Source organism: Garra rufa, chromosome 10, assembly GCF_049309525.1.
Source record: "Garra rufa chromosome 10, GarRuf1.0, whole genome shotgun sequence".
Classification (NCBI taxonomy): Eukaryota; Metazoa; Chordata; class Actinopteri; order Cypriniformes; family Cyprinidae; genus Garra; species Garra rufa.
Genome location: NC_133370.1, coordinates 38,729,968 through 38,745,266, shown reverse-complemented (window position 1 = coordinate 38,745,266; position 15,299 = coordinate 38,729,968). Strand labels below are relative to the sequence as shown.

The following is a 15,299-nucleotide window of genomic DNA, read 5'->3' as shown; positions in this document are numbered from 1 at the left end:
AGCCAATCAGAGCTGAACACATCATTATTATTCACGAACCTTCCAAATAAGGTAATAACAGACCATTCAATTCTAGGGACAAATCCTAGGGATGTTATTGGACTTGTAAAACAGTTTCTGGAAAATGTTTGCCCTTACCTAAGCCATATACCTTCCATGTTGATATCAGAGAATAATTTAAAATTCTGTATCAATGCATTCTATGGCACCTTTAATAAGCTAATTTGATGCTCAAGAAACATTTCTTATTTTTGCCATCATTATTCCGATAGTATTATTAGTTTTTGCTGCTTAATATTTTTGTGAGAACCATGATACACTACAATTTAAAAGTTTGGAAAATATATTTATATATAGGCCATCCTACAGAACTGGTTCAAAGTCAGAGTTGGAAACGTCTTGAAAAAATGTGTCTTTTCCCACTAATTTTGTATGTATGCAAATTGTATAAAATCCAAGGTACACATTTTAAATAATTGTGCAGGTAATAATTGGAATTTGAATATTTGTCCTCTCTCCAAATTTTTTCACCACCAAAACAGTAATATACTGTATGATTTAATAAGAAGGGTTATAACCTGTTAAGATTTTGATTGCATAATTTTTGTTAAAATTATTTTTCTTTATTTTATTAAAAGGTTTACAGAGGTAATTCAAAAACATTTACTATTTTAACTATATTTCAAGTGTGATTTATGAGATTTGCTGTATTGTGAATCCAGTTTTTAAAAAGGCACAAAGCTGATCACATTGATTTCAAACTTAAGGAATCATTAGTTTGAATATACATTAAACCAAACACTATCACAACATCTTAGTTGATAATTCGGTATACTTTATTTTTGACAAAACATCACGTTTCGTTCATGACAGTAATGGTTTGGCAGCGATCACATCACATTAGAGAATTTTCATCTACATACTAAAATATTAAATATTTGCATAACTGTTCTAAAATGTCATTTAGAACCCCCAAAATAAAGGATTATATGTTCCTTTTTGTCATTACCGAAACATGGAGCATGGCTGTGATGGTAGAGACGGTTTTATGGGATAACACCCAAAAAAACAATGATGTTACTACTACCGAAACTTCACCAAATGTTTTGAAAGTGATAATTTTAGATACTTTTGAACCCATCTCAAAATGATGGGGCCAATCTACTCACCATGTAGCTATTAGAGAGTGTGACACAAATATTTTCTGATCATAAATGTAGGGGTGTAGTTAAAATCACTCTCAGCCAATGGACTAAAACCTAGACTGTTTCGGAAGTGACATGAAAATGCAGGAAATTTTCATAATTTACCAAAAAATATGTGTGTATATATATATATATATATATATATATATATATATATATATATATATATATATATATATTTTTTTTTAATTTCACTTTAAAAAAATACAATACAAAAACGATTTCAATGCCATTTTCATAAGTTGAAATTTAGAGGTTCGGGTTTGGGATAGCCGCCTCCCAATTGCAAGTACCCACTAAATAATGATTTTACATATATTAAGCTTACTGATATTTGAAATATTATCATGGGTTTCAATAGATAACAAAAAGGAACTTAGCAAACATCTAAGATTTGAATACTTAAATGCTTTTTAAATGCGTTTTTTGGTTGTGGGACAGCAGTTTGCACCAATTCTGTAGAATAGCCCATGTTTTTTTTTTCAGCCAAGGATGCATTAAATTAAAAGTGACAGTAAAGACAAAAAAAATTAAAAACGGTTTTAAAATATTACTAAATATTTCGATTTCTAGAACATGCTGTTCACTGAACTTTCTATTTAGCAATCAATAAAAGAAGAAGAAAAAAATATATGAATATGAAGATACTGCATAAACGGCAAGAAGAGAGTAAAATTTCATACTTGATTAGAATTTGGAATAATTGCTGAGGTGGTTCATGCAATTAAAAAAAAAAATCCTATATTATTTATTATGATTTTAATATGTAGAAATTACATATACTGCTGTTCAAAAGTTTAAGGTTCAGTAAGTTGTTTTTTCACTCAGCAAAGAACAAATCAAAGGTGACAGTGAAGACAATTATAATTCCGTTTTCTTGAGCACCAAATTAGCATTTTAGAATGATTTCTGCAGGATCATGTTCCATTGAAGACTATTAGAACTAATGGCAGCTGAAAATTACATTTTAATATATAGACCTTATTTTTCCTGTAATTTGTAAATTTTAAGGGTCTGGCTTCTGGTCTCGTCCAGCTATTTTTAGCAGTGCAAAACAGCTCGTTTTGCTGCTTGACATTATAAATATGTGTCTTAACATATTACAGATTGTGCAAGGACCCTATTGGAATTGCTCAGTTTCTTCTTCACCGAAATGAATCGCATTTTTGAGGGCCTGAACGTGCTAGAAATCTCATGAAACTTTGCATGTGCCAGAAATGGTGAATATTCACATCTGATATTGGTTTCAGAAGTGGGTCAAATTGGCTTGACAGTGCCACCTATAAAATTTTAACAAAGTACCCCTCAAGCTACATTTCACATACATGTATGAAATTCGGCAGACACATGTAACACACCAATCATTACAAAAAGGTCCTCCGGTATGAAGTCCGAAACTCAACAGGAAGTCTGTTATTTTTAATTTTCTAGCCAGGTTTTGTGCCATTTTCAAGCGTATTTAAACAAACTCCTCTTCGAGATTTAAACAGATTAACATCAAATTTGGTCAGTCTAATCTACAGCACTTTGTAACATTAAATTGCGAAGATTTTGATTTTTCGTTGAAGGGCGTGTCCATGGCGGCCTGACAAACTTCGATGTTTCGCCATGAAAAAGGAACTTGTTACAATTCAGGCATACAATGTCTGATCTGCACCAAAATTCACATGTTTGATAAAAGTCTTGTCCTGAACACATGCCCATGCCCATATTCAGTTATAGTCATAGCGCCTCCTGCTGGCAACAGGAAGTGGCATGTTTTACGCTGTAACAAACTCCTCACAGAGATTCAATGACATCAATATTATATAATTTGGTCAGTCTAATCTAAAGGCCTTGGCGATGTTAAATTGTGAAGATCTTGAGTTTTCGTGAAAGGGCGCGTCCGTTGCAGCCTAAACAAAGTTTGATGTTTCGCCATGGAAATAGAAATTGTTGTAACTCAGCCATACAAAGTGCGATCTCCCCCAAACTTCACACATTTGATAATAGCCGTGTTGTTTTCGTCAACGATGACGAAATCATTTCGTTGACGCCACTTTTTTTCATGACGATAACGAGACGATGACGAGATAAAAATGGCTCTTTGATGGCTAAAACATGACGAGACGTGTGTGAGTTTTCGTTGACGAGACGAGAATAGACGAAAATGTTAGTGGGTGGTCCGTCAGACGTTTAAAATGCATGACATTTCTGCTTATTGTGCATGCCAATTAAAACCTAAAAAGTATCTGCCGCTATGGCAAGCCGTTTTAGCATTAAATACTCTTTGCCATACTAGTATGGCAAGCCGTTTTAGCATTCTATCCTTGTTTGGTTCCGACAACCACCTGGCGTGCAGCGCACAACGTGCTCAACACGTCACATTGTTGTCACTCAGACAGACAGGCGATTAACCATGATGGCGGCAGTTTGCACACAGGGTGGTCGCAAACGGCGAGAGGACCTATGGGTGTATTTCAAATATATGTCTATTATGTCTAAAACCATTCATTCATTATTGTAATTATTGGTGAAAATAGTCGATCCGGAAGCTCACATTGTGTTGAATTATAGATCTGCTATTTTCACAACCTATAAGTGACACTACCCAACAGCAAAATACTTACTGACCTACATTAATTTGTTAAAAGACTACTTTTTCCCATTTTTTTTGACTAAAACTAGACTAAAACCTTTTTGACTTTTCGTCGACTAAAATTGGACTAAAACTATCACATACAGAAGTGACTAAAATTTGACTAAAACTAATAAGCATTTTTTAATAAGACTAAATCTAAGATGGTTGTCAAAAACAACACTGGATAAGAGTCCTGGTCTGAACACATCTAAAGGCCAATATTCAGTTATCACAGCGCCACCTGCTGGCAACAGGGAATGACTTGATTTACACCAACTCAAACACGCAACGTCCAATCTGCACCAAACTTAACATGTTTGATAAGAGTCCTGGCCTGAACACATGTAAAGGCCAATATTCAGTTATGATTATAGCGCCACCCGTTGGCAACAGGAAGTTTGGCACATATAAATGACTTTGATATTCCTCCTATACTGTATCTACTACTTTAAATGCATATCGCTCACTGTTACTGTTTTCATAAAGACACCAGATGTCGGCTAGTCCGGGTGCGAGGGCCCTTTCAATATTGCTTAAAGCATTTTACGTCGAGACACTGCAGGTGAATAGGGTAAAAAAAAAAGTAATAGTTATTTTAAAATTCTTTTTTTTTTACAGATGTTTTTACAGAGGAATGGGAATCTAATTTTGTCACTCCATAATTCAGAAAATACTTACAACAGGCAGAAAATGATATAACTTTTTACAATTTTGGAGGGAATAAAATTTATAAAATCAAGCAAATTATATATAAACAAATCCCTCTGTAAAAACCTTCAGGATATAGACAGGAATAAAAAAGTAAAGTTTGGTGGAAGTGTTACTGAAGTGGAGATTTTTGGCTTAGAAAAAACTCATTTTGAAAACAGTCTTTAAAAATAAATATTGTAATTTATTGACACAAATAGATAAAGTGCTATAAAAGAAACACTTAAAGCTGTCTTTTAGATATTTTCTTTCAACTAGTCTAAAAAAACACTTTATGAAATACCAAAAAATCCAAAATCTCAAACTTGACAGGTCCATGAAAAACATGGTTTTTGCTTGCAGTGTCTCCCCTTACTGTATTATCTTATTCATGAACACACCGGTTTTTAGTGCAAACTGTTTTACCATTTACTGCACGTTGTTAACCTTAGCGTTATTTTCCTATAGTGGTTAATGAACTGGAAGTCTCGTCCATAGGCTTACCTCTGCATTGAAAAATAATTTATTTTCGAATAGTAATATTTTACTCTGTTACTATTTCAACTGTATTTTTGATCATTTAAAGGCAGCCTTAATGAGCATAAGAGATGTATTTCAATTTTACTTCAGAGATTTTACCAACCCTAAACTTTTAAACGGTAGTGTAAAGGGCAGATTAAATGCTGCATCAGAGGTGTCAATGCAATTCCACATCCTAAACAGAACAGACACGGCTCTGTGATGCAATGACCGCAGGCTTGCAGTCAGGATGACAGATGGCCAACTGAATGTCAGCAGATCCCACAGAGGCCCATTTCTCTAATCAGCCCCATTAAACTCTTTTCTCAGTTCAAAACGCTCTGATGGCTTGTTCGCTGACGCAGCGCAGCTCAAAACACACTTGTGCGGCACGGGGGATATTAACAAGAAGATGAGAGCCAAGACTGAAATTTCAGATGTTACAAATCACCATAAAGGTACTTTGCCAGAATCGAGGATCTGCGGGTTTTTTGGAAGAAACATCAGAGCTAGCAGAGTGGTTTATGGATCTTCCCCAGGAAGAAGAGGAGAAGTCGTGGTTATGAATGAATCGATCGATAGACAGGATGTAAACGCTCTCAGTGAGGGCCATATCAAGGCTCAAGAGATGTGTCGTACTGCCTTTTTCCATTAAATCTCTTTCTATGGATGAGTTAAGATTAATCTTCTAATGTTTTCAAGCATGACCACACTGGCCCTACATGGATCGTTTTGTCTAATTGGATTATTTCAAATGCACAAGACCTCAGTCAGCCCATCCCTGTGATAGACTTCTATTCTGTTGTGATCGTCTCAGAGAATTGCAATATCTCTAATGAAGAAAATCCAACAAGATTCTGGTTTGTTTATTCTGATCATCTAAAGTGAGTCTTAAAACAAAAGGTGAAAACACAGTATCGTTTGTGAAGTACTCTGCTCCATTTTGTTAGATCTTTATTCGGCAATGCATTTTCAAAGCAAATTGCAATACAGGGCAAAAGGAATTTCTCCTATGATAAATGTCGTACATCATACATCAAACAGTCATTCAACAACGAAAAAAGAAAGAAAAAGTATCAATGTGTTTCTTAAAGCAGGGCAGTTTTTTGTGTACTGAAAGTAAGGTACAAAACAGGCTGTTTGAGTAACCATGACAATACAATTCTACCATTAAGGTATATTAGTGCATCTAGTTTTTAATGTTAAAATGATCACAAAAGACTAATACTGGAAAAAAAAAGATCAGTAAAGATGTGAACATGATACAAATCTTTAAAAGGTAAAGTATGAAACTACTTTTGCTTCCAGTAAAAATGTCTGCTTCGCAGCAGTGTTGAGTCACACTGAAATGAAACATGACATCAGACAACCGTAGATGTAACTTTAGACCTCTTCCATGATGGGAATGGGCCACAGTAAAAAAGAAAACAAAAACCTTTGAAATATATTTTCACATACACAGAATGATGCCAAATTGTTCATGAAAGACTATTTTGATGAACAGTCCTCAGCTACAAATTCTTTTTGGTCAGGCGTTCTTGCGGCCCAGTTAAAGTAAGGCCCCATTTAACAATTGCAGCTTACAGGTGATATTCTATAGTATATTCCAAGTCTTTCAGATTTAGAAGAAAAAGGTAAAAATACATAAATTAACTACTAGTAAGGTAAAGATAAACAGCACCTTTTCCCCAAAAGGTAATGAAATGTTTTCATGTTTTTGGAACAATGGCACAAGACCAGCAGTTTCTATTCAAATCCTTTTCGTATTAAATATCTGGCAAGAAAAATGGTGCATAAAGTAGGACTGCTGGAGAACAATCCAATAATGATGGTTTTTAAGTAAATGAATATCCTTTTAAAGACAAAAGGGATCAGTTGCATGGAAAGCATGCGCTTTCCCGCACCGATTAGGTGACGAGCTGATCTTCAACATGGGTGTCACAATAATACTCGGTGTATATACTGTAGTACAGCAGCAATTCGAAAGAGGAACATGCAATGTTATACTAACAGTACTGCTAAAATATGAATGTTTATTTCACTGTTCGAACAGGACAAACCTTCTTCTGTGAGTAAATGCAGATGCTTTACATTTACACATTATTTCAAACTGAAAGCTACATCACACAGAATGAGACTTTAAAACGAATTTCCAACGATTCAGTGGGACAGAGTTCAGTCGTGTTCTACATCTCACCATGCTGTATCATGACCTACACAGACACTGTAGATACAACAGTTTGCATCAGGATATATGAGCATAATACACTGACATAATAAAAGATGAAACATTAGCAGACCCTGACGGTGTCAGTTCATGTCTTGCAGGTGTCATGGCAGAAAAAGTGGGCACTTGCATGAACGAAAAGGCAAGATGCAGTAGTTAAGCAAGATTCTTCCTCCTCTTGCTGATCATAATCCAAGCAAACAGAAAACTGAAGTTAACTGGACAAATGTCAAGCCTAAAAGATCAAATAAAGATGGATGATGTAACACTGATGACTCTTAGCTTAGCGTGAGACACAGAGAGCCTTGCGGATACAGGAAAGGTGCTTGTGAGAGCAGCAGCACACTCTGTGGCTGGAAAACAGGGATGTTGCGATGGCCCGGCGCTCTAGTAAAGTAGGATGCGGCGTTCGATGGCCTTGCGGCAGATGGGGCACTCGCTCATTCGGTCTCCACAGAGCTGACAGGTGCCATGACCGCACATGAAGATCATGTTCTTTAGGCGATCCAGACACACGGGACACATAGTCTGAGTGGAGGGCAAACATGTTAAATGAGCAATTAGTGCATAAAATCACATATGCTGAAGACTATAAATTAGGGCTGTGAATCTTTGATTAGACAGTCAATTGATTCACAATTCATATATTTTCTATTCAATTCAGGAAAAGCTTTAACAAATTCATTTTAACATTTTAATTAGGTTTAGCACCGAAATAAAAATCTTGGCTTATGCCGAACAAAATTAAACACTGGGCAGAAGTTTTTTTGTTTCCCCTTCCCCCCAACATATTTTGCCAATTTTTTTCACCACTGCATAAATTAAATAGTCAAAATGTGCTTTTTACACATTTTGTTTTTTTTTTACAAAACAACTATTTAAAAATATTTAGTTAACACTGAACATTTTTAAAATTATAGTAGACATTATAGCCTACCAAGAAGCACAATTTAACTTAAAATTAATAAGTTAGTACAATAACATTCTTTGGCCATTTTTTAGACCCCCTGCTTGAATCAGGCATGTGTTTTTTAATGTACAAACAAATGCAGCCTTGCTGAGCAAAGGAGAATGTTATTAATAGATGTATTAGAGATTTTTTCTTTGACTTCTACTTCTTCGACTTTTTCTATGGCATCTGCCTCTTCGACTTTTTCTTCGATTTCTACTTCTTTTTCTATGGCTTCTGCCTCTTTGACTTCTTCCATGGTTTCTGACTAGGTTTTTCTTCAACTTCTACTTATTCTGTGGCTTCTACTTCTTCGACTTTTTCTTTTTCAACTTTTTCTTCAACTTCTATGGTTTCTGCCTCTTCGCCTTTTTCTTCGACTGCTTCTATGGTTTTCGCCTAGGTTTTTCTTCAACTTCTACTTCTTAGTCTTCTTCTATGGCTTCTGCCTTTTCGACTGCAGATTTATGAATGATTCTCATTACGCTGTTTCAGCGCAGATTTTCCTCACGCTTTGGAGTTTGAACCCTGGTAAACAAGCTCATGCAGAGCTGTCAGAATAAATACAATTCGTGCGTGTATTAGACATAACGTTCTGTAGTTTACTTATTTACTAAAGTCCATCTCATTTCAGTCATCATACAGTAACCAGCAACAACCACCCCTTTCTCTTCTCATGGAAGACATGTGATGTGGTTCTAAACGGTCTCTCGCTGTCGGTGTGTGTAATGATTTTTGTGTCTTTCTCAGACATGCTTCTACACTGCCAACATGTTTGCTGCATTACGGTGCGTTCACACCGCACACTTTGTCTGCGTCAGGCAACGCACCTAACGCATCTAGTTTGACGGATGTACGTTGAAGCTGGCAACGCTTGCTTTTTGGTGCGTTCACACCGCACACGTCAGGCAACGCTCCCAACGCATCTAGTTTTTTGCACACGTCCGCTGAATAAACCATGGCAAACTATTGGGACTGGACATTTTGGAATCCTCTAATGACCATGTTTCGCTAGCTAACGAAATGGGAAATAATTACGTTGAGAAAAGATTTGACATCCTGATCTCTTCAGCGATCTTCATCCAAGCAAGTTCCTTTCCATTCCTGTCTTTATACAACAACGAGGACGGATCATACAATTCTCTGCGATTGCAGACAGCTATAATGAGCTTGCAGCCGTCTGCAATCGCAGAGAATTGTATGTTGTTGTTTTTTCTGCTCCCGCTTCATTCAAGATACGTGTGGTGACGTCGCTACAGTGAGACGCTCTGATTGGTTGACGCACTGCGTCAAGTGCGTCAAGTCCGTCAAGTCCGTCAAAAGTTCAGCTAGCTGAACTTCTGCGTTGCTTGCGTTTGCTGCGTTGACGCTTGAAACGCAGGTAACGCTTAAGTTGACGGATCCAACGGACACAACGCAACGCAGAGCCTCTGACGGACCTCTGACGGACTCAACCATTGACTTTACATGTAATCTTGCCGCAACTGACGGTTGGGGCGGTGTGAACGCAGCATAAGTGCGCGCCTCTAGGTTGATCGCGTAATGCCATTTTTCGGTCTTTTCGCTTATTTGCCGAAAGAGCTTTTTTTTTGCTATTTTCGGTCGAATAATTTTGGTTGCCAAACATTCGGTGCATTCCTAATTGTAATTTAATAAATCTGTCTATTACAGGGCTCTAGACTATGCCCAAAATGGTTGCATTTGAGACGAGTTCAAATTTGACGTGGTCACATTTGTGCGAGTGCATGGTCAGCTCCATACAGTGCACATTGCACAACATTACAGCAGGAGTCAGATTTTACTGATCACGTGGAGAGAGGCATGTGAGTGCTTCGGGTGTAGAGCCTGTTTTCTACTTGCCGCGAGTGCGAAGGCGCATGGAAAAAATGATGCAAATATTAAGTAAACATTGGCAAACGGAGGATTTGGTTTTCAAGTAAAGTAAAAGTCCACTTCTTAAACCAGAGCAGGTGAACATGTTGGTATTCTTGTGAAAAAAAAAAACATGCAAATACCATCACCGACAGCCAGTTTAGTTTAACTTTTCTTTTGTTTTCATTTTGAAAAGCGTATCTTTGCCGTTTACTTCACGTTACGCTATGGAGGCTCTCTTTTAATTTTATTTATTTGATCCCTCAGTGTTTGCCAAATGTTCTGTAATTTATTAGTCGGTATTTAATACAGCATGTGGTATATGCCACACATTTTTAGTTTTTTTGGTTAATAAACGTTATGTAAGCTAGTTTGTCATTGCAGCCTACTATTTTATTGTCGTTGTGCTTTTTAATTAAGATAATTAGGAACAACAATGAATCCATCTTTTTACTACATTTAGTCTTACAAAGTTAAAGGAGTATAAATGCAAGTAATACAGACAATTACCTTTTCTTGTAAAACGTGACAAGATCGCAAATTCGAAAGCGAATGTATCTGAAGCCCAGCTTATTAAATTGCTAAAGAATAACTCCCATTCACAAAATTCAAATCACAAATAATACTATCAATGGGAAAAAAAACAAAAAAAAAAACGTGTTGAATGCTGACCATTTTAACAACCAAATTGAGCCATCAGTATGATTTATAACAGATAACTTGGTAATGGATTTGAAAGTGATTGCCTTTTGTTGTTTGAATAATGTTAAGAACATAGGCGGCAGCAGCAGGTTTATTAGTCACTTTAAGACATTCACATAAATAGTTTTAACATGAATACTTATCAAGACAGTCATTTTGACAATTCTGTGTTGTGCAAATGATGCTCCACTAGTCTCTATTAATCTGGGCTTGTTACTTATGTACAGAATTGCATTTTATTTGTTTTTTAGCAATATCAATGTATATGTGACCCTTGCTGGCAAAATCAGTCGGAGTACGCACGGTCTAACTTTGAGCTACAGCCAAAAGAAGTGAAAAATGTTTTGGTCAAATTTGAGGTTTTCACAAAAATGAGCTCATTAAGCCCTCTTCTAGCAATCCATGCAGCATTTCAGCTTTGTGAATATTCATATCGAATTCTCGATGACATGAGTCCAAACAAATTAAATTTGATTGTCAAACCCATCCTGATGAAAACTTTTTCAAAATCAATTTCAAACGGCTGTAGCTCCGCCATTTTTTGTCAGATTCCAACGGGTCATATATTATTTTGAAGGTATTTAAACTCATTGTTGACAATTTGCTCATTCTGACTTATTGTGAGCACGGGTCACATAGGCGTCAGCAGAATTTGTAATCAATGCATCGCGAAAACCCGGGAAATTGTTACACCCCAACAATAAACTGTGATGCTCACCTGCTCTTTGATATCCTGCAGTTGCTGCTGTAACTTCTGTACGTCTGCATTGACATTAGTGTTGTCTTTGTCCCTCTGCAAGGCTGGGATATTTCCGCTGGCTGAAAGGCAAAGCAGAGACCACTGAGAAAAGTATTTCCAGTTCAACAGCCAATCATGCAGTTGGTGAAAGTGGATCCCTGGGACCCAGCATTTGCTGATCCCAGAGCTTTCTAACTTGGCAAATTTTTACAGAGGAATTATTTGATGATACTAGAAGTTTTGTGCCTGTTTTGAGACTTTACATAGCTTATATAGGGGACCCTGTTGCGGAATCAACCCAGAGCACTGAATCGCAGCAGGCCGCAAGCAGGACTATGGTCCCGCTTGACGGCCTCTCCTATTCGTGTAGTGCAGGCCAGAGAGAATGACGTATGCTGGGGTGGAGATATGAACTTTGAGCCCAAAGGAGCAGGAAGGAGTTGAGGCAGGAAGAACTTGGGGTGAGGAATAGAATACTTACACCAACTTAGTGCCAGATTGTTGGGCTGGAGAAGATCCTGTGACCCCCCTGCCATTGAGTTAGAGCCCCCTGCTGAGAAGCAACCAGTCACAGTGTTACGTAATGCATGCACCACTGCTGTTGGCTCAGGGGCCAATCCAGCCTGGCCTGTGGCATATTCTAGTTATAAATATTCATTAGAGGGAGCAAAGGAAAGAGCAAGTTAAAGGAAGTTTTTGAAACAGCTGCTGTGTAAGGGAGACCTTGTTCATTAAGGTATCCATCATTTACGGCTGCGGAAGTGACGAGAGTCACTTTTACAAAAAAAAAAAAAAAAAAAAAAAAAAAGATTTTAAGTAGGGATGCACTGATATTAAAATTCTGATTTTAGTAAGCCCACAAATATCTCCCAATATACAGTTGTGCTCATAAATGTACATACCCCTTGCAGAATATGCTAAATCTTAATAATTGTAACAAAATAAGAGGGATCATAAAAAAACTGTATGTTATTTTTTATTTAGTACTGTCCTGAATAAACTATTTCACATATCAGATGTTTATATATACACTCCACAAGACAAAATAATAACTGAATTATATAAATGACTTCGTTTAAAAGTTTACATACCCTTGAATCTTAATACTGTGTTGTTTCCTGGATGATCCACGATTGTGTTTGTTTTGTGATCGTTGTTTATGAGTCCCTTGTTGGCCCTAAGCAGTTCAGCTGCCTGCTGTTCTTCAGAAAAATCCTCCAGCTCCTGCACATTATTTGTTCTTTCAGCAGCATCTGCATATTCGAACCCTTTTCAAAAGAGAATGTGTGATTTTGAGATCCGTCTTTTCACACTAAGGACAACTGAGGGACTCATATGCAACTATTACAGAAGGTTTAAATGCTCACTGATGCTCTAGAAGAAAAAAAACATGCATTAAGAGCCAGGGGGTGAAAATGTTTTGAATTCGAACATCAGGGTAAATTGAACTTATTTTGCCGTCTGCGAAATCTTCTGTATCCTCTGAATGTCAGTGCTAAAACAAAAAATGTGGGATTTAGGCAAAATGAAAAAAATGTATACATCTTCAATCTGTTCAAAGGTTTTCACCCCTGGATTATTATTTAAGGATATGTAAACTTTTGAACAGGGTCATTTTTATAAAATCAGTTATTATTTTGTCTAAGAGTATATATAAACATCTGTTATGTGAAATTCAGCTTATTCAGGTCAAAAAAATGCAATTTTTATGATATTATTAACATTTTGCATATTCTGCAAGGGATATGTAAACTTAAGCACAACTGTATATCCAATTTTGAAATTTAAACATTTCTAATAACAGCCAATAAGCAACATGGTATCAATCTACCATGCATCCTTAATTTCACAGTTTTCATTCAGTTGAAAAAAAAAAAAAAAAACATTTACAGCAAAGGTTTTAGAGGCCACAAGTGTTGAGAGGCCTGAAATGGAGATTTTTATGATGGATTAGTGTGAAAGAAGAAGACAGACTGGTTAATTTTAAGTCGGACAAGTTGGGGAAAAATTAGATGGATATTCACTTAAGGGGAAATTTATGGCGGCATAGTGAGAGACATTTCTTGGCTCCAGGGGTCGTCTAACAAGACTGGATCATTTCCACTAGGTCATTTAACAGTCCCCCAATCTTATTTTCCAAAAATGATGTAGAATCTGTCTGACAGCATCATTAGCGGATGTTTCCTGTGTTCATATTCAAGTTCTCCTCAGTGGAAATTAAGTTTTAGGCCCACGTGATAGGCCACAGCCTTCAGATGCCAGTTTATCACGTCCTCTTTTAAAGTGAGGAGCCTCTTATATGCGGTCTAGTCTTTAAAGTGACTGAAGCAAAAGAGAATCCCATCTATGGTGGCATTTCTCTCTCATTGCTTCGTCTACAAGGAGAAAAGGCGGGGGGAGTGTGTTAGGTCTATACGGGATGCTGCTTTGGTTTTGTGTGTGTGGAAAAGTGGCGCCTTACAACAAACAGAGCTCAGGCACTAAAGACAGACCAAGATAAGAGCTAAAGGCTACATTCCTCTGTTGACTGGACTGTGTGCGAGTGTGTGCGTGTTTGTGTGGATCAGCATGTCTGTAGGTCAGCAGAGATGTCAGCATGGATGGATGTGTTGGACATCTAAGTGAGGCTAAAAAGAAACAGATCCTCCTCTCTATAAATAAACACTGTAAAAAAAGTGAACTTACACCAGTATCCCTTTGAACTCAAACTAAACCAACATAAAGAACATGGGCAGTGGCATGATCACATACAAAAGGAACGATGTTGTAACAAATAGTGGTGAATCACAACTCAAAATAAGATGGGACTCAAATAAATCTTGGACGGCCCCTTTGACGTGTCCAATTATAGAATATTCGGTGGAAAATGAATTTGGGGGATTAAATTTTCACTCGTCTGCTAGGAGTGACTTCCTAAAAATCTTGTAGCGCACGTTACGAAGACATTCCAGAGCACTTACAAAGCTCATTCCAGGGTGTTGATATTACGCATTAAAGAGGAGGGGCTACACGTCTGATTTGAGTCATGAAAACACATTTGGGAAATAACAGATTAGTCATAACAATGGGGAGAGAAATGTGTGTGGGCAATAGAAACAGAGAAGCACCAACTAAAGCCAACATAAATATTAAACATGAGAGACATGAGAACCAAGGCAGAGAGAGGAAAGAGAAATAAAAAAAAAAAACGGGAACGTGTGGAAGTTCACTCACTAAGGTCCTCATCATCAGTGGCATCCTCCATACCTTTCCCTCCACAGCACATAACGAAGGGAGTGCGGCGCTCCACCACGGCCCGACACTGTACACATTTTTTCATCAGGCTGGCACAGTCTGCAGGAACACACACAAAGTAGAGGGTTAGTTTCTAATCCTATCCACCTTATTTTTTCCCATAAAAGCAGGTGCGGCCATTTGTAAATTTTATGGCTCTGGCTTCCGTTCTCATCCATGTTTAGCTATTTTTAGCTGTACAAACCAGCTTGTTTTGCTGCTTGATATTTCAAATTGGTGTCTCTTACCATGGGCTACATTAGGGATGGCAGTTGCCCCCCCTATGCTTAGTCCACTGCAACTGGAGCGGTTAGCCAAGCTCAGGCCCGGTTGTACGGGGGTACTAGACAGCACTAAATTCCCTCAATTGAAAGCTGAGCAACTGAAGATCTGGCAAACTATCCAACGTGTTTTCGCAGCATTGAGCAATGTAGCCAATCACTGTTGGTTTCAAACAATTAGAAATTAATTCGTCAGAATTAAGCGCCAGATCGGTTTTCATTAAG

General features: G+C 37.3%; 1 protein-coding gene across 7 annotated transcripts in view; it reads right to left on the bottom strand.

Annotated features, from left to right (window-relative positions):
- Window positions 1-5,968: 5,968 nt before the first annotated feature.
- The window catches only part of mib1 (MIB E3 ubiquitin protein ligase 1), a 79,623-nt gene continuing 70,292 nt past the window's right edge, over window positions 5,969-15,299 (bottom strand). The window contains exons 19-23 of one of the 7 annotated variants that reach the window (XM_073849849.1): window positions 14,734-14,853; window positions 12,612-12,788; window positions 12,002-12,073; window positions 11,500-11,600; window positions 5,969-7,786 (exon numbers count right to left, since the gene is read on the bottom strand). In XM_073849849.1, coding sequence (XP_073705950.1) covers window positions 7,646-7,786; window positions 11,500-11,600; window positions 12,002-12,073; window positions 12,612-12,788; window positions 14,734-14,853 — 611 coding nt within the window. In that variant the 3' untranslated portion in view covers window positions 5,969-7,645. The remainder of the gene's footprint in view (window positions 7,787-11,499; window positions 11,601-12,001; window positions 12,074-12,611; window positions 12,789-14,733; window positions 14,854-15,299) is intronic. The other 6 variants (XM_073849850.1, XM_073849851.1, XM_073849852.1 and 3 more) reach the window with 6 other exon arrangements.